Source organism: Bactrocera neohumeralis, chromosome 3 (assembly GCF_024586455.1).
Source record: "Bactrocera neohumeralis isolate Rockhampton chromosome 3, APGP_CSIRO_Bneo_wtdbg2-racon-allhic-juicebox.fasta_v2, whole genome shotgun sequence".
Taxonomy (NCBI): domain Eukaryota; kingdom Metazoa; phylum Arthropoda; class Insecta; order Diptera; family Tephritidae; genus Bactrocera; species Bactrocera neohumeralis.
Window position 1 is genome coordinate 71060978 of NC_065920.1, and position 23974 is coordinate 71084951.

A 23974-nucleotide genomic window follows, 5' to 3' on the forward strand; every position below is an offset into this window, starting at 1 on the left:
TACTAAATGTACAGAGTGTTTTCAGCACGAGGTGGTGGTGGTGGTGAGGAGTTCTAAGGGATATTGGATTCACTCAAATTTGGTCGATAAAATTTTGTGTTGGTGGAGCAAGGGTGCGCTGATCGCAGAAATACATATGTACAGTGACACTTTTGACAGATGGACTCGTGTGCAGCCGTCCAGCGGATACGTAGCATTGATTTAATGTCTTAAAAACTGCAGAAAATGTCTGCTGAATGTCTTATCTTTAGGCACAAAGAGCTCTTAAGATTTGTTCATAATTAGCGTTTTAGACTCTTCAGTATTGTATTGGCTTATTATTTATATCCTGAACGGGGTATATTAAGTTTGCAGCGATGTTTGCAATATCCAGAAGGAAATGTCGGAGAAGAAAAGCCCACAGAAATTGTAATTGAATTCCGCTGGTAAACGATATTTCATGTTGGAGACCCTATAAAGTATATACCTATATAAATGATCAGCATTACGAGCTGAGGCGAGTTAGCCAGGTTCGTCCTCCAATCTGTATACCTCATACGCGAACTGGTCACTCCGTTTTTGAGTTAATGATTTAAAATTTTGCACTTATTCTTTTCTCCCCAAGAAGCTGCTCATTTGTTGGAACATCCGATGTTCTACAACCATAGCAAATATGTAGCGTCATACAAACGGACCGGTTACTAAAGTTTCGATGTTGCTGGAGTTAATATCTTTAAAGGTATACGATTTAGCATCCTTAAATGTTTTTCAAAGTTTCTTTCGCGAGGGGATCTGCTAGCTCATTTCCATTGTTGCCTCTAGGTCCACAGATTCATGCTAGTGAGATATTATTTTCAATGACAACCCAATTTAGCATTCCTATGCACTTCTGTACCATTGTTGATTTATTTTTCAGGGTCGAGATTGCCTCAAGTGCCCCTTGACTATCACTGAGAATGACAATTCATTTCCCTTGGTAGTTTATCTCTAGAATATTCACTACCAAACCGCTTATAGCATAGATCTAAATTTTTGAAAATTCCTGGAAATCTAGCCATGAGCACTGACAGTTTGGTAAATAGTTTAACTATACTAGTTCGAATTCCATCTGCCGTTTTCGAGTCGCCTGTATACCATTGCATTGCGCTTCTACGAAGTTACGCCTTAAGGTTAGAGTTGGAGCCATTCACCTTTATAGTCCAGGGAGGCATTTAATCCCTTAAATTCTCTAGGCAATGGCGTCTCCAGGAAATAGTGCCAACGGTAGTCTCATTTTAATTATATTTTGTTCCTAAGCGTTTATTAGCATGTTCTTACCATGTCCTTTTGACTGCAGGCCTACAATAGACCTCTTTACTGTCATCCCTACAACCATATGGAGCAGAGTGAGGTCAATTTATTAAGAATACTGAAACAAAAACGTCATTACCAGACAATTTCTAATTTCTTTCTATTCAGAACATTGAATAATGTCTTAGGGAAGGAATCTGTTTCTTTCTCTCGACTAGTGGAAAGTTACAGGCTTAAGTCCGTTATTTTTTTGACAGAATTTGTGGAGTTAAAGTTTCTTTTATCTGTTATAAGGAAAATCGAATACGTATCTTTTCTTGGCTATTACTTCCACTACTAATCTGGTCCCCACTATTCTGTTACTATTCTGGCAGTAATAGCCAAGATAGGATAAGTAATTGGAACTCTCAATATAGATATTTTATGTAGTGTTTGGGTTTAGTTTGGTAGATAAATCTTCGTTGATGCTTTACACGTTCCTAATAGACTTTCTTGGAAAAGCATGTATAAGAAGTCCGATTATGTAAAATATGGTGTTAGTGCTTCTTAGAATCTCAGGCTTTTCAAAGCAAACGGACTGTTGCCTGATACATATGTATATTTATAAGGTTATACTTTTGTTGAAGATCTGACTGCTTTTCTGAGCCGCTTTGTTTATGTGAAAACACTCGACTTTTACAATGCTTGGCGCGTGGTGCTAAGCTTCGAATTTATATTTTTTCTAAACGTCGAGGTTTCGAGGATGTCAAAGGCAAGATCGAGGTACTAAGCCATATAAGATTTGCATTGAAGGTTTACCCGCTTTCTGGCGAGTCTCTAGTCCTTGTTTTGACAAAACATTATCCCATGCGGTACTGTAGCGAGCCTTTCATGGGAATAAAAATGCATTAAGTACTGAAAAACTGAAAAATAATAATTTCGATTTTCATGTATCTGCACTCACAAATCTCATTAACAAGAAAAACACATAAGTCGAAATTACAGCTTTCTCTCCATTGCTCCAAAAATAAAAACTAAAGCCATTGTCTTTACGCTCTTGAGCTTATTCACCACACCAGCAAGCCTCCAGCCACAATGCGCTCCACCAAAGTGATCGTCATTGAGATCGCAACATCAATTCCAGCTTCTTAAATGCAACTTCAAATACCGTTGGCTCAGTTCGTGTTCGGCGGCCGTTGGTTACAGTTTGTGGATTCGGAAAATAAAATACAGATTCTTGTGCAAGTGAAGTGAATGGCTGGAGAAGAGCTTGATTGAGGTTAGGTGATAAGCTGAAAATATAAGAAAAAATTCACTTTTTTATGCAGAAGTGCGAATAAAAAGATAATTGTGGATAAATAATAATAAAATAAACGTGGAAAAGTAATATTTTATGACAAAGAATTGTGGAAACTGTGCAATTGAAGCGATCGAAAGTTAACGGGGTCAACCGGAAGTGACATCACGAGTCTTCGTATATAAGTGCAAGGCACTCAATTCTTAGTTTCGGTATTTTTGAAAGTATTTAAGAAGGTTTTTAATACTTTTTGAAAACAAAAAGTGATTTTTGAAAAAGTTTTGAAAGGAATAAAAAATATTTTTTGAAATCATAAAAGTTAATAAAAAATATTTCTTGTGCTTTTGACGGTTTATTGTGTGACTTCGAATTGATTATTGTGTTTTAACATTAATTTTATAAAATTATGGAAAGTTTTTCCCAGCAACGTTGTCAAAAATATTTATTTTACTAATTTTTAAAAAATATATTCCATCGTTTCCTCAATTGTGCTTCAAAAACTTTGGTTTTCTTTGCATTCGCTGGCGCAGCGAGCGAGTTTTTTGTGATAAAGCCATCTAGTTTGCTAATAAAAAGTTCATAATGTTATCAAGCGCACAAACTAAACGAAAGCCGAGAAACTAAAATTAAAATTCGGCGCTGTCCTCTTCTAGTCGCATCCGCTTGATTGCGTCGCTGGCTGTGTTAGAACTCGGAACTCGGACTTAAAGTGTCTTGAAATATTTTCGGCATTCTTATCAGCTGCTGTTCACCGCTATACATATGTACATATTCACAGTTACTATGAACAGCTGATGACACACATATTTATAGCATTTATTTACATACATACAAACACAGTGTGAATGCGCCAGCCGGCCGCCGGGCCAGATAAGCGGCGCGCTTTATCAATCAAATAGCTTTTTAGTCTCATTTATTCTGAAAAAATTTTATTTATTTTTAATTACCGGAATTGCTGTAAGCCTCTTTGTAGTTTTGTCGCTTTGGGTCGCGTGCCAAAGTGGTGAAATATTTTTTTGTGTCTTTTGAGTTCCTTCGGCACCTTAGCCTAGGTCAGTGTTTGGCACTGATAAGCTCGATTGGCTTATCAAAGAAGGTGGAAAAACTGTGTCAGTGGCGTGCACATTGAGTGTGACAATTAGATTTATGTCGTCATCTATGTTTATATACATACATATAATTCCCACGCTTATCGCGCGAAATGAAAAATGTTTTGAAAAAAATATGAAAAAAAAAGCTATAATGTAATTTAAGTGAACTCAAAAAAAAAATAAAGATAAAGATTACAAATAAGATTACAAAGAATGGAAAATAAAATAATAAAACGTAATAATTTTAAAATCAACCTGTAGAAAACCGAACTAACGGCGCGGTTGTAATGGCAAAAATTCAGCTCTGCAGCTCGAATTACTTTCTCCAGCAGTAGATTCAAGAAGTCGCACCATAACGAGTCGCCTTGTCTGAAACCTCATTTGGTATCCTCTTTTTGTCGATCTTCTTTTCACCAAGATTCGGCGTATTATGAATATCTGGTGAGGTTTTTTTTTTATTTTCATGGCCTGAAGCCACACAGATAAGGTTCGATCAATTTGTTGACGGTTTTGTTGAGGAGGGTTATCCCACGGTAGTTGACGCAGATTGTGGTGTTTCCCTTTTCGTGGATTGGGCAGAGTACACTTAAATTCCAATCGTTGGGCATGCTTTCGTCCGACCATATTTTACAAAGAAGCTGATGCATGCTCCTTATCAGTTCTTCGCCGCCGTGTCTGAATAGCTCGGCCAGTCCAGGCAATCCATCGGCCCCTGCCGCTTTGTTGTTCTTCAGACGAAATTCTTTATGGTCGGGCAATGGAACGTCTGCTCCATCGTCAACGATTGGGTAATCGTGTTGACCATTGTAGACTATTCCTCATATTTTCGACATTAAACTTTAGTATATCCAATATTATTGCTTCAGTTACTTTTGCCAAGATATCTTACATATGTATTAATTGATACACGTTTATATGGTATAAGACTAACGGGATGTTTGAAAATCTTATATTAGGTATATGAGAGATAAGGCTAGTATTGACCCGATTTTATATATTTTTGACAATCCAACATACTCCAAACAGAATATAATTATTCCTGAGTTTCACTAACGTAACTCACATACCATCGCCAATATATATCAAATAAAGTAAAAGTATGAAATGAATATTTAAAAATATCTCCGGTAAAAACTTAGCACAAGGGTCTCCATAATTTGGTAACTGGGGGCTTGAACTGTTAAAGTCCGATTTTGGGAGTTTTTACACCTTGATAGCATGAATTTAAAGCACAACAAGAAAAAACGTTAACTTCGATTGCACCGAAGCTAATACATATACCCTTCATAGGTGCATTTCTTTTAGTAACTATGTGTTCAGTTTATATGGAGGCTATACGCTATAGTAATCCGATCTGAACAATTTTTTCGGAGATTATATTATCACTTTAAGCAGTTATCCATGTCAAATTTCGTGAATATACCACGTCAAATGCAAAAGTTTTCCATACAAGCACTTGATTCCGATCGTTTGTTTGTATGGCAGCTATATGCTATAGTTAACCGATCTAAACAATTTTTTCGGAAATTACGTAGTTGCCTTAGGAAATAACATATACCAAGTTTCGTGAATATATCTTGTCAAATGTGAAAGTTTCCATGCAAGAACTTGATTCCGATCGTTCAGTTTGTATGGCAGCTATATGCTATAGTTAACCGATCTAAACAATTTCTTCGGAGATTACATTGTTGCCTTAGGAAATAATCTGTACCAAATTTCGTGAATATATCTTGTCAAATGCAAAAGTTTTCCATACAAGAACTTTTTTCCGATCGTTCAGTTGTATGGCAGCTATATGCTATAGTTAACCGATCTAAACAATTTCTTCGGAGATTACATTGTTGCCTTAGGAAATAACATATACCAAGTTTCGTGAATATATCTTGTCAAATGTGAAAGTTTCCATGCAAGAACTTGATTCCGATCGTTCAGTTTGTATGGCAGCTATATGTTATAGTTGTCCGATATCGGCAGTTCCAACAAATGAGCAGCTTCGTGAAGAGAAAATGACGTTTGCATAATTTCAAAACGATATCTTAAAAACTGAGGGACTAGTTCGTATATATACAGACGGACAGACAGACAGACGGAATGGCTAAATCGACTCAGCTCAACATACTGATCATTTATATATATACTTTATAGGGTCTCCGATGATTCCTTCTGGTTGTTACAAACTTCGTGACAATACATTATATATACATATATTCAGGGTATAAAAATAGTGCTGAGTTTTGTCCCAATATATTAATTGGTGAGAATCATATAGAAAACATACATAATTGTGCTGTATGGCAAGAAGGCGTGGTTGTGGTTCGATTTCACCCATTTTCGCCCTGAAACATAGGAATATTTACCAAATTTTTTTAGAATCGGTTGAGTAGTTCCGGAGATATGGGATTTCACCGAAAAGTGGGCGGTGCCACGCAAATCGTCCAAATTTGACATTCACGCCTATTACACCCCCAATTATCATCCCGCATATAAAAGTTTAATGTCTCTGACACATTTACTTATTGCTTTAACTCTTTTACTAGTTTAACAAAGTAACAAACCCGTTATATGGGAGTTGGGCGGAGTTAGAATCCGATTTCATCCATTTTCAAAGGGCCCACATTTGATCAATTTCTCAAACCACAAGTGAATGTGATATGTAGAACCAATTAACAGCTTTGTATCTTAATTTGTTGCTTAGTTAAGGCAAATTTGGGTTTTCGATTGAAAGCGTTTTGTGAGCGTAGTAGTGACCCGATTAAGGGGGTACTCTCATGTGAACGCATACATTTTACCACTTTTTAGGACAATTTTTTTTATGCGACAACAAAATTCAATCATTTTAATTTTTTAACATATTTTTATTTGTATTTTGAAATGTACAAAAAAATATTTTTTTCGTTTTTTACATTTTTAATATATATATTTTTTTAAATCAAAGTAGTCCCCAACAAAAAAAAAGTAGTTCACTGGTCATGGTGATAGCGGCTGTTCATGTTGTCTGAAATAAAAAAATCTAATGGATTATTATTCAGTAGTTCTGCGGCTATCGTCCCTACTAAATATAATCAATTTCATTAAAAAAAATCTCGTACTTCAAAAAGAAGTTACGAAAATCTAGTTTTTTTTCGTTAAAAATCGTTTAAAAAACATGAAAATAATTTCGAAAATAAACAATTCTGGTAGCGACGATAACTATAAATGAGTAGAAGAACATATGTATGTAAATTTTAAAGCAATCGGTTGGATACTTTTTTTTTAGGACCCTGACAGTTTTAGAAAATGATGATTCGAGAAAAATGCAGACTTGTCATGGCGCCTGGTAGACAGTCACTTACGACACGTCGGCGACTATGAGCTGTAACTTATCAAATACTATGAATTTCGGTCTGAATTTTTTTTTTGAATTTTGAAAAAAAAACAAAATCGATTTTTCTAAGTGATAACATGAGAATACCCCCTTAAGCACATCGAAAGAACTAAGTTTTTCTTTTAGAAGCGCAGCCGAATGCCGCCAGTGCAGAAAGGATTCGACGCGAAGCAATATATTTTTTGTCTCTACTATTAATACAATATATAGTGCCACACATATACCATATGTATGAAAGAGGTGCCCTTTTTGAGTTTTGAGATTTTAAAATCGGAAACCAATAAAGAAAATAAAAGAAATTTAAATAAATACAAATTAATAAATATGTATGTGCATATTATATATCTAGATCTTATAGCAAAAAACCAAATAATCTTAAAACAAAAATAACTATATGTGTTTATAAAAAATTAACAAAGCCAAAAAAAAAAATAAATAAATAAATAAAAACTAATTATAAGAAATAATTGAACATTATTAAAGCAAATATTACTGAAGTGACTCATAAACTGATTAAAAACTAAACAAAAAAAAAACAAATAAATATCGATATTAAAAAATAAAAATATTCATACAATATTTATTGGTACATAAAGTGAAAAAAAATGCTATTTAACACGTTAAATACAAAAAACTGTATCTGTTATTTGACACATTTTATTAATACTGCAATATTTTCTATTATATATTTCTATATTTTGTTTTATATATTTTTATTTTCTTTTTTATAATTTCCATCCACATAAACAAAATTTGATACAATTAAAGTGTCAATCCCAACAATGAAGTGCGACTATTTTTTAACTAAATTGTGAAATTGTGCTAACTTTTAAAATAAAATTTGTGTTTTGATGCGCTGAATTCACCATACATTTAGGTGAATCAGTCCGGCATCAGAGGTACTTCAAAACATGAAATTCCCATGGAATGTTATGTTGCGAAATCATCATTTAACTGGACTCACGGAAATTGGCTTCTGCATTGGTTTTGCTTTGACTCTACTGGCTACTCATTTAACAACTGCAAGAGCAGCGGAACCAAGTGATGGTGAGTATTGCTTTACAAGTTAGAGATATATTTTGGAATAATGTAGACCAAAATAATAACTCGAAAACAGTGATATTATGTCCGTTAAACTAATTAAAACCTTTAGATTGGTACAACTTCGAGTGCCATACTAACCTTTGGGTTGTATACGTATCCGAGTAGCAATCAACATTTCTCATTACGTAGAGTCCTTCGGTAGATTTACGTTTTCGAAATTGATATTCGTAGCTTTTTATGTGATTCCTGTGTTGCTAAAAACCTATCAAAGAAGCAATTATGGTGTACTGTAGAGCTTAACCAGAAACACTTTTCTACATAAGAGTTGGGATATGATCTCTTATGTGCTTTAAATCGGTACATCCCATAGATCTTTTCCATACCCAAACTTAGGTTTTGATATTTCTTTGAATGCAAAATGAAAACCATTTTTTCTGAAACAAATTGCACTGCAGAGTGCCTTAAAAATCAAAATTAATATCAAAATTATTTTTCCGTCGATCATTATTTGACAATTATATAATATAATTACAAATATAAGGAGATCGTATAAAATTTTCAAGGCGATCGGTTAACCGTTTTGAAGAAGTGATAAGCATGCATGAACTTCTTTGTAGAATATGGTCAGACGAATCCACAAAAAGGGAAACCCCACAATCTGCGCCAGCTACTGCGGGATAAGCCTCTTCAATATAATATATTATAATGTTTTATCGAGCGTGCTATGTGAACGACTAAAGCCCAACGTCAACAAACTGATTGGACCTTCTAAATGTGGCTTTAGACCTGGACAATCAACAACTGACCAGATATTAACCATGCACCAAATTTTGGAAAAGATCCGTGAAAAGTGAATCGACACGCATCACCTCCTTCGTCGATTTCCAAGCACGAAAAAAGCTGCCTTTGTGACGCTATGTCTGAATTTGGTATCCCCGCAAAAGTAATACGGCTGTGTAAATTGACGTTGAGCAACACCAAAAGCTCCGTCAGGGTCGGGACGGACCTCTCCGAGCCGTTCGATACCAAGTGAAGCTTCAAACGGTTTACAGTATCAGCATTTTTTACGTCGAGGTACTTTGATTGAGAGTTCAGAACAATCTGAAGAGATTCGAAAGTTGCCATTTCATCCAGAAAAAAACAACAGTTTGGTCTGGTTTGTGTGTGTGTAATCATAGGTTCATATTTCTTAAAAACTATGCCAGTGAGAACGTAACCCTCACCCCTATTTGATGCCTGAAATTGAAGCTCGTGATCTCGGCGACAAGGTTATGGTTTCAACATGACGGCGCCAGTTCCCACACATCTCATCAATCAATGGATTTATTGAGAGAACACTTCCGTGAACAAAAAACTTCACGTCTTGGGACGGTCGGTTGACTAGCTAGATCGTATGATATCGCACCGCTAGACTTTTCCCTGTGGGGATATATAAAGTCTAAGGTCTATGCGGACAATCCCGCTTTGATTAAGGCCATGGAGTAAAACATCATGCGTGTCATTTGCCGGTTAACAGTCGAAATGCTCGAACGAGTCATCGAAAAATGGACTCAAGGAATGGACCATCTGAGACGTAGCTGCGGCCAACATTTGAAAGACGTAATCTTCAAAAAATAAATGTCAAAGAATGTTCCTTCGAATGATAAAAGTAGAGAACCTCGAAATGTGTCACCCTTTAATATGGTTTACGACCTTCATTATAAAAAGTTACCAAAATCGTGTTATCGAAATTCACAGTGTTCAATCGACCCAATTTTTTCGAACCAAAAATAAGCAATTACCGTCTAATCATTTCTAGTAATGCTTATAATATTATAATATCCAAATCATTGTACACTACACTAGTTTATACATATTCATATACAGAGTTGCCTATGCGTCGGCTTCCAAGCCATTAAAAAGCGGCAGACTTTTATCATTCGCATACAGTCAAATCATTTGTGCTTAATTATCCAAACAGACAGCGCCACACTTATTCACTTATTCACATATATAGAATATTATTGGAAAATATCGGAAAAGGCATCGTCAAAGTGTTAAAATTGTGCGCAATGAAGCGATATGATTTTTAGTCTTCCTCTTTTTTTTCCATAAAACTGCATATCAGTCATAAAGTTTAATCATATGTGACGCCGGACATGCGACCAAGTATGTCAACTAGAAATGTCGCCCATCACTTTTGAGCATGACGTTGTCGTTGACTGCCGTTATGTTCCATTGCATGTGTACATAGTATAAAGTGGCTTCTGTCACACAGCATACTTCTTCGCTTCTTCTTCTCCTTCTACATAAAAATGAATTGCAGAAACCATTAGCAGCACTCTGCGCTCTCTCCTACTCCCCTCAATTCTATTAGGCGCAAAATTTCTTTGCAATTTGTAAATTTGCAAAAACAAAAGCAAAGACGCATACTCCGCATTCTGATTGTTGTTTTATCGATCCGAATTGATTTGTCATTTCTTGACGTTTGTTCGTATTTGCTAATCACAGCTGTCAGTGTTCGTGGTTACTCGTAAGTGCACTGATTTTTGTGTGTCAATGACCAATTGTCGTGGCATTGACGTCACTGACCGATCGGCGCAAGAGGCGCTGAAGGTCGTTAGCAGTGATCCATATTTGTTCTGAACTGACATGGATTTATCAAAGGCCTAACTGATTTAATTGATTGCTCTTGCTTGTTGTTTAGTTGACTAATACCTTGAGATCTTTAGACAGGCAGGCGACCACTCTGAGTTCTTTAAATTTGAAAATGCTAAGGCGAGCGTTCTACTTCGAGCTATTGACTAATATTAAGTACGCAGCTAAGCTCCCGCTAGCAGTTACGATTTTGTATGTATGTACATCAAAAACGTGATAAGCCTTACCTTGTTTATGTGTCATACACTTTCAGTTGTGTGAGTATGTTCGATTTTTTTCCAAATAATCATTCATTGCGGAAAGTGTTGACTTTCTGTTTTCAGTCATAGAAATCGGTGGTAGAAGCACATCGGGAACTCCAAAAAGTTTGCGGATCTGCTTCCCCAAGTGAAACAACATGTCGTGTTTAGTCCCCGTCCCCGAGAAGAAAGGCTAAAAACTTTCGAAGACGGAAAATTGAATGGATATGTTGCTCGTTGAGAGTCCGTGTCAAATGCAAGAGGAGCTTGCTACAGCACTTGGAGTCTCCATTTAAGCCATTTAAAGGCGACTTCATGAGCTGGAAATGATTCAGAAACAAAGAACTTGATTTCCTTTTGACCTCAATACTAGGAGGGGCACGAAAATGTGATTTTGCTGCATGGCAATACTCGGTCTCACGTTGCCAAACCCGTTAACAACTACCCGTAAGTGCTTAAAATTCCAACCCCACCCCTTCGATTGCAGATTGTCGGGCTCAGAAGGAGTAAGCAAAAAGAGGTTTATTCTTGAATCTTGAGATCATTTTTACTGCAAAGTACCAAATTTTTCCTATAGCAAAAGGTCGTGACTAGCGATAAGCGTTACTTCGAATAATTCATTTATAATCATTTTCTTACAATAAAATTATTGTATTCTCATAAAAAAACAGCGAGAACTTAGTTGGGCGCCTAATATCTGTATATCTTCTTATTTACTGGCGTAGACACCGCTCACGCGGTTTTAGCCAAGTTTACAACTGCGCGCCAGTCGTTTCTCCTCTTTGCAATTTGGCGCCAATTCAAGATACGATGCAGCCAGGTCCTTCGCCATCTGATCTCCCTCTGCTTCCCCTGGCGGGTACTGTTTCGAATACTTTCAGAGCTGGAGCCTTTTTATCCATTCGGACGGCATGACCTAACCAACGTAGCCACTGTCTCTTAATTCGCTGATTCAATGTCAATGTCGTCGTATATCTCGTACAGCCCATAGTTCCATCGACCGTTGCCAATGGATAAATCATCCGTAGAATTTTTCTCTCGAAAACTCCTAAGGCCGACTCATCAGATGTTGCAGGTCGGGAATAATGGGTGACTTACAGAGTTTGGCCTTTGTTTGTCTAGAATGGACTTTACTTTTCAATTGCTTACTCAGTCCGAAGTAGCACCTATTGGCAAGAGTTATTCTGCGTTGGATTTCGAAGCTGATGTTGTTGTTGATGTAAATGCTGGTTCCAAGATAGACAGAAATTATCTACAACTTCGAAGTTATGACCGTGGGAGCAATCGCGAGTGCGACGACTGTTTGTTTCATGACAGGAGATATTTCGTCTTGCCCTCGTTTTCTACCAAAACTCATTTGCTTCGCTTCCTTATCTATTCTGGAGAAAGCAGAACTAACGGCGCGGTTGTTGAGGTTAACGATATCAATATCATCGGCTTACGCCAGCAGCTGTATACTCTTATAGAAGATGGTACCTTTTCTATTTAGGTTTGCAGCTCGAATTATTTTCTCCAAGAGTAGATTGAAGAAGTCGCACGAAAGGATTCGCCTTTTCTGAAACCTTGTTTGGTATCGAACGCCTCGGAGAGGTCCTTCTCTATGCTGACGGAGCTTTTGGTATTGCTCTACGTTAGTTTACACAGCCGTATTAGTTTTGCGGAGATATCACATTCCGACAAATCATAATAAAGGCAGCTGCTTTTCGTAGCCAAAATTGTGCGAAGATATGTTAGCAAGTATAAAAGTTATTGATACAAGGACTTCATTTTGATCGATCAGTTTGTGTGGCAGCACCTTGGTGAGAAAAAGATTTGTACAAAATTTTAGATCGATATCTAAAAAAAACTGATTAATGACAGACCGGCAGACATGACTAAATCCGCTCAGCTCGACACGCTGATCATTTATGTACCACAGTATCTTCTTTATGGGAACTCCGTAGTTTTATTCTTGCCATCTTCGTGGCAAACTGTTCAATGTTATTCAATTCTAGATAAGATTTATTGAAAGTCCTTGTTTATGATATATGTACATTTGTATAGGTACTTGTAATATATATTTCAAAATACAAATTTCCGTAGTTTTACGAGTTTATAACAATAAATAAGTACTCCAGGATGTATTTTTTTACATGAGTAGTTGTTTCCGTCTAAATTGCAATAATAAATTTTGAAAATCTCTAAATTAGGTACTTTCGGGGGAACTAAAATCCCAAAATCCCGGCCGCTTTTTTCTAGACAAATCTAGATTACGGGTTCCATTTAATCGTCAAACTTCAATGAAATATTAAGCTAATAGTTAATATAATCTCCGAAGGTAAAAAGTGGAGTAGTTCTCACTTCTGGAAGTCCACAGATCATAGATTTTATGAGAAGCACCTCCAAATAAAATTAAAAGTAGCAAAACTTCCTCTAATTCTAAGACAGCTTCTCAAACCTTTTACCGTCGAATAAACATACAATTTCTTAACAATACTTACCATATATTTTTCATTTTCCAGATGGCTTTGTGGATTTAATACGCGAGTTCGGTTTACCCGAACTGCCACCTGGTATCATTGGAGTACCGGGCATGTGTAGCGCCGAACGTAATCCTTATCAAGTATACAGCTCGCCAGCTTTTCGAATCTCCAAAGATGCTATGCTTACCATACAAACTGCGCAAGCATTCCCCGATGGCTTTCCCACGGACTTTTCAATTATTTTGGCTTTGCGCAGCAATCAAACGAATCCAACGAAGGCGCCCATTTTTACCATCTATTCGGACGAGAGTGAGGAGGTACTCTCGCTTAGTCTTGGCAAAGAGATTAGTCTTAGCTATGAGCAATCAGATGCGACTTTCAACCAACGTAACACCATTAATTTCGGGATTGGTATAAGTGATACGAATTGGCATCGCATTGGTGTGAGTGTGAAAGGCACGGCTGCAACTTTGGTGGTGGATTGTACCAAGCAGGTGACGCGTAGAGTGGAGCGTTCTCGTGGCAGCACCATTTCGACAAATGGCCTAATACTTACTGGCGCACAAATGACAAATGATCAGGGATTTTTCGCCGGTGATGTGCAATTGATGGCCATTGTGAATAGTCCGGAAGCGGGTTATGAAGTTTGTACACGTTATGCCACACCTTGTGTGCAACAAGGCGTTGTTACTGTAGAGAGGTATACAAGCGTTGGTGGAGGTGATGGTGGTGGTGGTGGAGGTGCCAGTTGGTCGTGGTCATCATCATCGAGCAGCAGCGGCAATGGGCGAACAGGTGATGGGGTCGGCGATGGTGGCGGTTTGGGTGGAGCCACGCTCGGTCTTCTCGAAGGTAGGAGACAACTCTATGGCGGAGCAATAAATGGAGCTGTTAGTGGTGCCGGTAGTAACGCTGCTGGTGGAGCCCATGCAAGTGGTCCTAACTTTCAATACAGCAATTCACGTAGTTATAGCTCGGGACCTCTGGTAGATAGTGGCGATTTAATTGGAAACTTTCAAGTGAACGGAGGTGGACGAAGACAGGAACAAGGCGTAAATGGGTTTAGCGGAAATGCTGTTGGGGTTGGTGAGGGTGGTAAAGCAAGTGCTGCTCTACCAAATTTCCCAGCAGAATTTGATAGCGTCGATTCAGATGATTATGCCATCGACCCAAATTTAGATCTGAACTTTGACAATTATGTTGATCTTACCACACCCTCTAACCAAGAAACTAATGACAACGAGGAAGCCAGAAAAGGTTTGGACTCTGATGGCAATGAATCCAACGTAAATTCTACAGAGCCTCACATCCCCGCGGTAAATCGAAATTTTGATGGACGAAGAAATGGTGGCCCCAAGCAGAATTCGTCAGATCCAAGCTATGTTGTGGGTGGTAGTAACACCATCTGTTATCCCGGTCCCAGAGGTTATACTGGCACCCCTGGACCACCGGGCGAACCAGGACCAAAAGGTGAAGCTGGTCGAGATGGTTTGGCGGGCACTCAGGGCATACAAGGACCGCCAGGACATGTGTTTGTAGTTCCTGTATGAGATTTTGATTCATACTACGAAAATGAAACTAAATGATTTACACTTTTTATTTATGACAGACGACACAAGGTGGCAATGAGAAGGGACCGGATACACAGGCGGAGGCTCTGCGACAAATGATATCTCAACACATGGCAAGTAGTCGAAAACTCTGCGGTTGATTGCTCATATTGACAAACTTTTATTTCAGATGGCTTTGCGTGGACCAGAAGGTCCGATGGGTCTCACAGGAGTACCTGGTCCACCAGGTGTGCCTGGTCAACGTGGTGATAAGGGCGAACCTGGTGATGTTGGGGAACCGGTAATTAATTTTTTTGCTAATTTCCTGCTTTACATATTGACCTAACGTTTAGAATATATACCTTCGGCAGGGGTTACGAGGATTGCGAGGACCTAGTGGCCCACCGGGACGTGATGGACGACGTGGTCGTTCTGGAAGAGATGGAGAACGAGGGGCAGTTGGACCTCAGGGACCAAAAGGTGAAATCGGTCCAATGGGTACTATTGGTTTGCCGGGTGAAAAGGGTCATCGCGGTTTACCAGGCCTAACGGGTGAGAAAGGCCAGCAAGGTGTAGAAGGACATCCTGGCGAAGAAGGACCACCTGGCCTGCCTGGTTTACCTGGAGAGTTGGTGAGTTATTTGATAAATATTACATGGTTCTAAATTTACTTATGAATAAATTTCTGCAGGGCCCTCGCGGTTTCCCAGGACCACGTGGTTTTCCAGGACCTGCAGGCAATCCAGGATTACAAGGAGCAGAAGGCCAACAGGGAGCCAAAGGTGCTACTGGTTTAACAGGACCAGCAGGACCTCCAGGCCAAATAGGTCCAAATGGTCCTCCAGGAGCACCTGGCCCTCAAGGAAATCTTGGACCGCCCGGAATTGCTGGGCCACCTGGTAAGCCTGGACTTCCAGGTTTACCTGGGGCAGATGGTGCACCTGGTCATGCGGGCACACCCGGCGCCATTGGACCAAAAGGCGATCAAGGAATGCAAGGAGTACAAGGTCCTGTTGGATTTCCCGGACCACGCGGACTTAAAGGTGACGATGGACAACGTGGTTCTCCTGGTGATAAAGGCGATAACGGCGATAGAGGGTTAGATGGTGAAAAAGGTGATGCTGGTTTGCCTGGTGAACGTGGCTCACCAGGTTCACCTGGTAGCCCAGGCCCAGAAGGTCCAGAGGGACCAAAAGGTTTTGAGGGTCCAAGAGGTGAAACTGGTTCACAGGGGTTACCAGGCGAAAAGGGCAAACAAGGACCACAAGGATTTCAAGGTTATCCTGGTCCATCTGGTGATAAGGGAGACAAAGGGGCAACGGGAACTTCCGGGCCGGCGGGTATAAAAGGCGAACGTGGTTTACAAGGGCAGTCGGGTGAACGTGGTGAAATGGGCCCTAGAGGTTTCCGAGGTTCAAGAGGAAGACGGGGTAACGACGGTAATCCCGGGCCGAAAGGTGACACAGGTCAACCTGGAGCACCAGGTCCTCAAGGTGAAAGTGGACCACAAGGGACAGAAGGCCCGCGTGGTTTCATTGGATTACCAGGTGCACCTGGCGCAGATGGAAAGAACGGTGTTATGGGTCCACCGGGAGAACGAGGACAGCCTGTATGTATACTGTATACAGATTTTAGATAAGATTAGTGCAATAACAAGTTTTTATTAAAGGGCGAAGCGGGAAAACCTGGACCACCAGGGGAACCAGGAGTTATTGGACCGCGTGGAGCACCCGGCGAACTAGGCCCTATTGGAGAGTCTGGAGCACCAGGTTTGCCAGGGTTACCAGGAGAAGCAGGCTTACCAGGTGAATCTGGCAAAGAAGGCCCCCCTGGTCCGATTGGTCCTATAGGAATCCCTGGACCCCAAGGAGCAACAGGCCTTCCGGGTTTCCCAGGTGAACGTGGTCATCAAGGTCAGCCTGGATTACCTGGTCTGAAAGGAGAACAAGGTTTACTAGGTTCTCCTGGGTATCCTGGTGATAAAGGTCAGTCGGGGGAGCCTGGAAATACCGGTCCCCAAGGTCCTCCAGGAAACCCTGGTCCTCCAGGTAGTGCTGGTTCACCTGGAGCGAAAGGTGAACCTGGTGAAAAAGGACCGATTGGACCAGCTGGTAGAGATGGCTTGACTGGATTACGTGGCTTACCGGGCCCGCCGGGTCCTCAAGGTACGCCTGGTGAAGATGGTGATAAAGGCGAAACTGGACCACCTGGTGAGAAAGGTCTGAAAGGAAGTAGAGGCGAACCAGTAAGTAGAATTGAGTATTTATTCTCTCTAAATGTTTCAATAATGAAATATTTTAGGGTCCAGTAGGTTCGACCGGAGCACAAGGACCACGTGGTGAATCTGGTCCACCTGGATCGCCGGGTGACAAGGGACCGCCAGGAGAGACTGGTCGAAGAGGTATTAAAGGTGAAGATGGAAAACCCGGCCTACCAGGACCTGTTGGTAAACCAGGTGTCCAAGGCCTACCAGGGCCAGCAGGCCTTAAAGGTGAGCGTGGGGATGATGGACTAATTGGTCCAGTAGGACCACCAGGTTTACCAGGAGAACAAGGCAGAAGGGGATTGAAAGGTTTGTACTTCAAATAAATTTTTAGTTAAGAAATACTATTTATATTTTTCCCGTAGGAGTACATGGACAACAGGGAAAACCTGGACCCCGCGGTCCTCAAGGTGCAACGGGTTCAGATGGACCACAAGGGCCTCCGGGTCCTGTGGGTCCAATTGGTAAAGCAGGGGAACCTGGATCAACAGGCCCTAAAGGAGAACAAGGTAAATCTGGACCAATCGGCCCACCTGGCCGGCAAGGTATACAAGGTCAAGAGGGACCAAAAGGTGCTGTTGGCCCACGTGGCTATCCAGGCGCGAGAGGTGAGCCCGGTTTGATGGGACCAAAAGGTGACGTGGGACCTGACGGTGAGGATGGAAAACCAGGCGAGCAGGGACCAATCGGAGATATGGGACCAGAAGGCAGAATAGGTGAGCCTGGCCCAACAGGAAACAAGGTCCTGAAGGACCAGCTGGCTTACAAGGAAGCCCAGGACCAATTGGAGAAAAAGGTGATAAAGGAGATTTGGGGCCGCAAGGACCGCAAGGTATTTTAGGCCCACAGGGTTTGCCCGGATTGCAGGGTCAGCCGGGTACAAGAGGTTTACCGGGTGAAGTAGGTGAAACAGGATTGCCGGGACCAGAAGGTGTACCCGGAAAAGAAGGCAGTATTGGGGAGCAAGGACCAGCAGGACCCAAAGGTGATCGTGGTAGACGTGGGCCGAAAGGGCATCGTGGTGAGTTAGGAATGGTGGGATTGAAAGGTGATCAAGGTGATAAAGGTGATCGCGGCTTACGTGGCCCACATGGACCAGAGGGACGCAAAGGCGAACCAGGCCCTGTAGGAGCAATCGGACCTAAAGGCAATGATGGACCCCAAGGCCAACCTGGACTAATTGGTCCATCCGGACCCAAAGGAACTGAAGGAGCAGCTGGCAATAAAGGTGACACAGGCCCACCCGGACCGGCTGGACCACCAGGTGCACCAGCCGAAGCTCCACTCATACCACCAGAACTGCTTTTCCAAATGCAACAATACTCGGGTACAAAAGCGGAAACACGTCGACGTCGCGATATAGATATGCACGAGGATTTAGTGCCATTTGAAGAGGATGATGACTTCAATGAAATTATGGGTGTGCCTTTAGCGCCAGAACCAACAAGCGCCACACAAGATCATCACAAGAAATCAAAACGAAAACGTAAGAAGAAGCCAACACTACACGGCGAAACGGGTGCGGGCGGTAAACTGGTGGACATGTACAGCGCCATCTACAGCATGCGTTTAGAAATGGACCGCATGCGCAAACCGACCGGCACGCAAGACAACCCCGTGCGCACCTGCCGCGACCTACACTATGCACATCCACATTTCGAGAATGGCTGGTACTGGGTCGATCCGAACGCCGGCATGCCCGATGATGCGATCTATGTCTACTGCAACATGAGCGCCGGCGGCGAGACCTGCATACAACCGGATGCACATACAGCAGAAGCGCCGTTGGTGCCGCGACGTCAAGCCGGCCAACTGGATTGGTATTCCCGCCTAAATGGTGGCGAAAAAATCACCTACGACGGTGTGGGCTCTGTGCAGCTGACCTTCTTGCGCCTGCTAACTGAGGAGGCGCATCAGAACTTCACCTACATCTGCAGCAATTCGGTGGCATGGTACAGTGCAGCGGAGCAGGGTTATGCGCAGGCGCTGCGACTGCTTGGCGAAAACGACATGGAAATCGCACACGAGGGTACAGATCTTAAACCGGAAGTGCTGCGCGATGAGTGTCAGGTAATAGAGAATTGATTTCTTTGTGGAGTTTTTAAATCCCGTCTTTCTGATTTCTCTAGCAACCGAACCAGCATGGCGAGACGGTGCTGTTGGTACGCACCAAACGGCTCAATTATCTGCCACTGGTGGACTTCTATCCGCAGGACTTTGCGCGTACGGATCAAGCATTTGGCTTCAAGGTGGGGCCAGCATGCTTCAAATGAGCCATCAAATAACAACAAATAACACATATAACGTTATAAAGAGAGCGAGAGAGACACTGAACGAGCGAGCTGAGAATTTTAAAAATATTTATCTAGTAAAAATATACCAACAACACATAGAGTTAATTACATCATAAGCATAGAAGTTTGAACTTAATCGACTGCCATAATTGTTTAAGAAATCTATAAGCATTCGAATTGTTGTAAGTTTATTTAGTTTTAAAGTTTCTAATTTGTTTATATCAACACTATTTTAAGCTGAGAGAGTCTTTTGTTGCTACTTAAGTTTTTTTTACAAGAATTCAATACAAACATAACTGTAAAAATTAAGTGAAATAAAAAATAATAACAATAAAATCAAGTATTTGCAGAAGTTGAGGTTAGGTTAGCTTAAGGGATCGTTTTACTGGGCGGTGTAGTACAAGGAAGCCAGATTGTTTCCTGTTTAAACTCCTCAGGAAGTGTACTGTTAACATTACTGTAGTCATAGTTAATAAACGGGGACGGGGAAGTTCTAGTAACGTCATGGAAAACGCTCTAAGGGTCATTCATTGATGGGCGATATCGGCTAACCTAGAGATAAATGCCAGTAAATCATATATGGTACTCTTTACAAGGAGGTACGAAATGGCATTATGTAAACTTCTGAGGCTCTGTTTGGTAGAGCTAACAATTAAACCAAGTACTTGGGAGTAATTTAGAACGTCAGACTGAAGTGGAAACTAAAGTTGGTAGAGAAGATAAAAAAGGCCAGTGGTGCTCTCTAGACGTGTAAGAAAAAGTTGTGGTCAATATGGGGACAAATAACTGGGAGTAATTTTGGTTTGCGAACTGATGTGGACACTGAATATGGAGGACAAAGTGAAAGAGGCCAGTGGTGCACTTTTAGCATATAAGAAGATGCTAGATCTACATGGAGCCTATAACTTAGCCTCAGCCATTAGTGTGGTGGACAGTTACCTCCAAATTTTATACCGGAAACCAAGTACCTGGGAGATTGAAAGAAGCCGGTGATGTTCTATTACCATTAGAGAAAATGCTAGATCTACACGGAGCCTATCACTTGGCCTAATGTATTCGTGTTGCAGAGCGACAGTCAACCAATTTTGCTTTACTGTGCTTTAGTGTGATGGACAGCGGTCCAGAAAAATTTCATACAGAAAAACGTTGAAGCGAATAGAGTGGGTCGCCTTACTCTGCTTAATGAGTGAACTCAGAACCGCTCTAACCACTGCATTGCAGTGGAAAGCTCTGCAGCGAAACTAACTACAAGTCTGGCGGCGTTAGTTGAGTTTTCCGTAAACATTTTCGAATACAACCCGATAAGCAGACCGCATAACCTCATAAACTCACGCATGATCGGAGAGAAAAATCACGTTGAAAGAGGCGCAGAAGCATGCGACCCACGAGCGAAATTTCAGCATGTACACGAATCAAAAATGGTTAATGATATGGGCGCCGGAATCTGCTGCATAGAGCAAGATTTCAGGGGACACTTCAAGCTGTCTGAATACCGCAATTTCAGGCAGAAGGCCAGGAAAGCGGCAGAGATAACTAATAACACAGGAAATGACATTAAGAACATCAATATCTACCTAGCCAGGTGGCAATTAAAATATTAATTTCATATTGCATTGCGCCAGAGACCGTCCTTAGACGCAGGGAGACAGTAGATAAGATGGCTGCCGGAAAGCGGCTGCACATATACAGGATTTTGGGACACAGGAACATTCCAGGAAACGAAATTGTTTATGAGATAGCAAAAGTGCCATCGGCTTGGCTACCGAACCAGTTTAGGAAATACGCAAGTCATTAGGAACGATACATAATGAAATTGACAAACGGATCAGGGTGATATGGAGTACTCCAAGGACATGCAGGATCGTCAAGATCATGTCTAAGAGTACGGAAGGAAAACACGCATGCTTTTTACTCAAACGATCTAGAAAAGACCGCAGTACGGTTGTTGGCTTAGTCAGAGTTCACAACTTACTGGCATCACAAGCGAGCCATATGGACGTTGTTAACGATGATACATAAAGAAAATGCGGGGAAGTAGATATGAGAGAGACGCTAGCATGTCTACTCGGCTTCTGTCCGGCTTTACCTAGAACTAGGCTTAGACATACATATATGAGCATTTCATGGGACTAGGTAAATTGCCAGAATTTGATATCAAGTCTCTATTAAACTCCAATAAAAGGGTCAAAAACTTCAGTATTGAGTACTTCAGTACTTTGAGTCCGGCTGAAGTGTCGGATCAAATCAATGCGTTGATCAGTACCCTGAAAATGCTAGAAATTTTTTAAAATCAATTGACAGTGGGGAATAGACACACAAATCACTTTGGTAAAGTTCGTGGCCGATCTTAAACCTCTGTTTTGGGTCCGGCACCCGATTGCAATGCAACTCCACATTCAACTGACAAGTCAGTTCTTCCCGCATTTGGGTTTCAGCCACAACCACCACGATACTCCCCGAGGGGCCAGTCCGCATGAGCAGGTTGGAGTTACCTCCAAGGGCTCCTGCTCCCCGTGGTACCAGAATTAAGTCTCCGGTCAGACCTCGTAGCCGAAACTACTACCAGTTGAGCTTCCATACGGCTCTGGACTGGTGGCCAGCCAATATAGTCTATCCCAAACTCTTACCTAATCATGTTGCTACTTTTTGGTCGTATGTGGTCGTTACAGTCTCCACTCTCGCCAGCACGAACTTTAAGAGAGTTCAAAGCCATTAATTTGTTCTCAAAGGGCCTATCTCTTTCGTTAAGTGTATGTATGACTAATAATCACTTTTATTTGCACTAATTTTTGCTTTGGCACGTAAACTTCTGAAATTCTTTGGTTTTTAAGCAAAAAAAAATCCGATCTACCTTTGACCATTTTCATTGTTTTTTTATACATTATTTTCTCTCTTTTTTAAGACACATTTTTCGCATCACATTTCTCACTTATTCATTTTTCCAGCAATTCCTACAATCATTCGCAGAGCTTTTGTTTTTAATGCGCCCGCTCACCACTCGTCATCTGCTCGTCATACATGCTCGGCTGTGTGCTTGTCGTTTAGCGTTGCAAGGCAAAAGGATTAGTGCAACACTCTATGCATAAACACTTTAGCTGAATAACGCAGTGATAACTAGGCAGAACAAATGATGTGTTTTTCTGTCCTTTTTTTCGTCTTTTTTCGTATTTTTATACTCTCGCAACAAAGTTGCTAAGAAGAGTATTATAGTTTTGTTCACATAACGGTTGTTTGTAAGTCCTAAACACTTTAGCTGAATAACGCAGTGATAACTAGGCAGAACAAATGTTTGGGTTTTACTTTAATAACTGTGTTTTTCTCGCTTCCTTTTTTTCGTCTTTTTCGCTATTTTTCTTTTTTGTTTTTGTTCTTCTGCTTAGTTTACGGTTCTTCATTCAGCACGCTGGTCTTGTGTGCCTCGTGTGCCTCGTGTCCATAGTCAATGTTTCGCTAATGCATTTCTACTTTAGGGCATTAGTAACGGTTTACCCGAAAAATTCATATTTTTACATAAATCATAAAAAATGCACCCGCCCACACACACAGCCACAAATAGTCTCACTCATATTCGTTCATTAACCGCTTTTCTTTTAAGTTAATTTTTATACCCTGAACAGTTTTTGAGATATCGATTTGAAATTTGGCACAGGTTCTTTTCTCTCCAAGAAATTGCACATTTGTCGAAATCGCCAATATCGGACAACTATAGCATATAGCTGCCATACAAACTGATCGCTCCAAAGCAAGTCTTTGTATGGAAAACTTTTTTATTTGACAAGATATCTTCACGAAATTTGACAAGGATTATAGTCTAAAGTATTGCTGCAAGCTCCAAATAATTCGTTTAGATCAGACCACTATAGCATATAGCTGCCGTACAAACTGAACGATCGGTAGCATGTGCTTGTATGGAAAACTTTTTCATTTGACTAGATATATTTACGAAATTTGGTACAGATTTTTGCCTTAGGTAACGCCACGATCTCCCAATAATATTTATCAAATCGGACTACCATAGCATATAAGTAGTTGCCATACAAACTGACCCTTCAACATTAAGTTTTTGTATGGCAAACTTTTTTATTTGAAAATATATTTTCACGAAATTTTGCATGGATTATTATCCAAGGTATCGCTACAATCTTCGAATATATCCTCAGATCGGACCACTATAGCTTATAACAGCCAAACAACCTAATCGAACAAAACAAAAATAAAATCTTTTATATTATAAAAAATGCACCTGTGTAGGGTATTATAGCTCTGTTGCTGTCGAAGTTAACATTTTTTCAACTTTTCCTTAATTTTCCTAATTTTTTTCATCATGCATTCCATCCATCCATCTTTCAGCCTCATTTGTATGCGCCTCTTTCCCACCCAACACATTCACCAACGGGACATCACTTCATTTCATTTGGTTTCAAGTGAAAAAAAAATTAAAAACTGCCTGAAAGAAATATGAAATCACATTAAAAGGATTGTAAT

The 23974-nt window shown here is 40.6% G+C and overlaps 1 protein-coding gene across 1 annotated transcript; it reads left to right on the plus strand.

The window, feature by feature from the left end:
• Positions 1-2449: 2449 nt before the first annotated feature.
• Positions 2450-19756, plus strand: LOC126753020 (collagen alpha-2(XI) chain-like). The gene is given in 12 exon segments (XM_050464112.1): positions 2450-2527; positions 7769-8047; positions 13422-14926; positions 14992-15066; positions 15123-15233; positions 15304-15564; positions 15624-16541; positions 16602-17177; positions 17234-17504; positions 17561-17932; positions 17935-19265; positions 19325-19756. Coding segments are annotated over 11 exon segments (5700 nt in total). The 5' UTR covers positions 2450-2527; positions 7769-7911; the 3' UTR covers positions 19469-19756.
• Positions 19757-23974: the final 4218 nt, after the last annotated feature.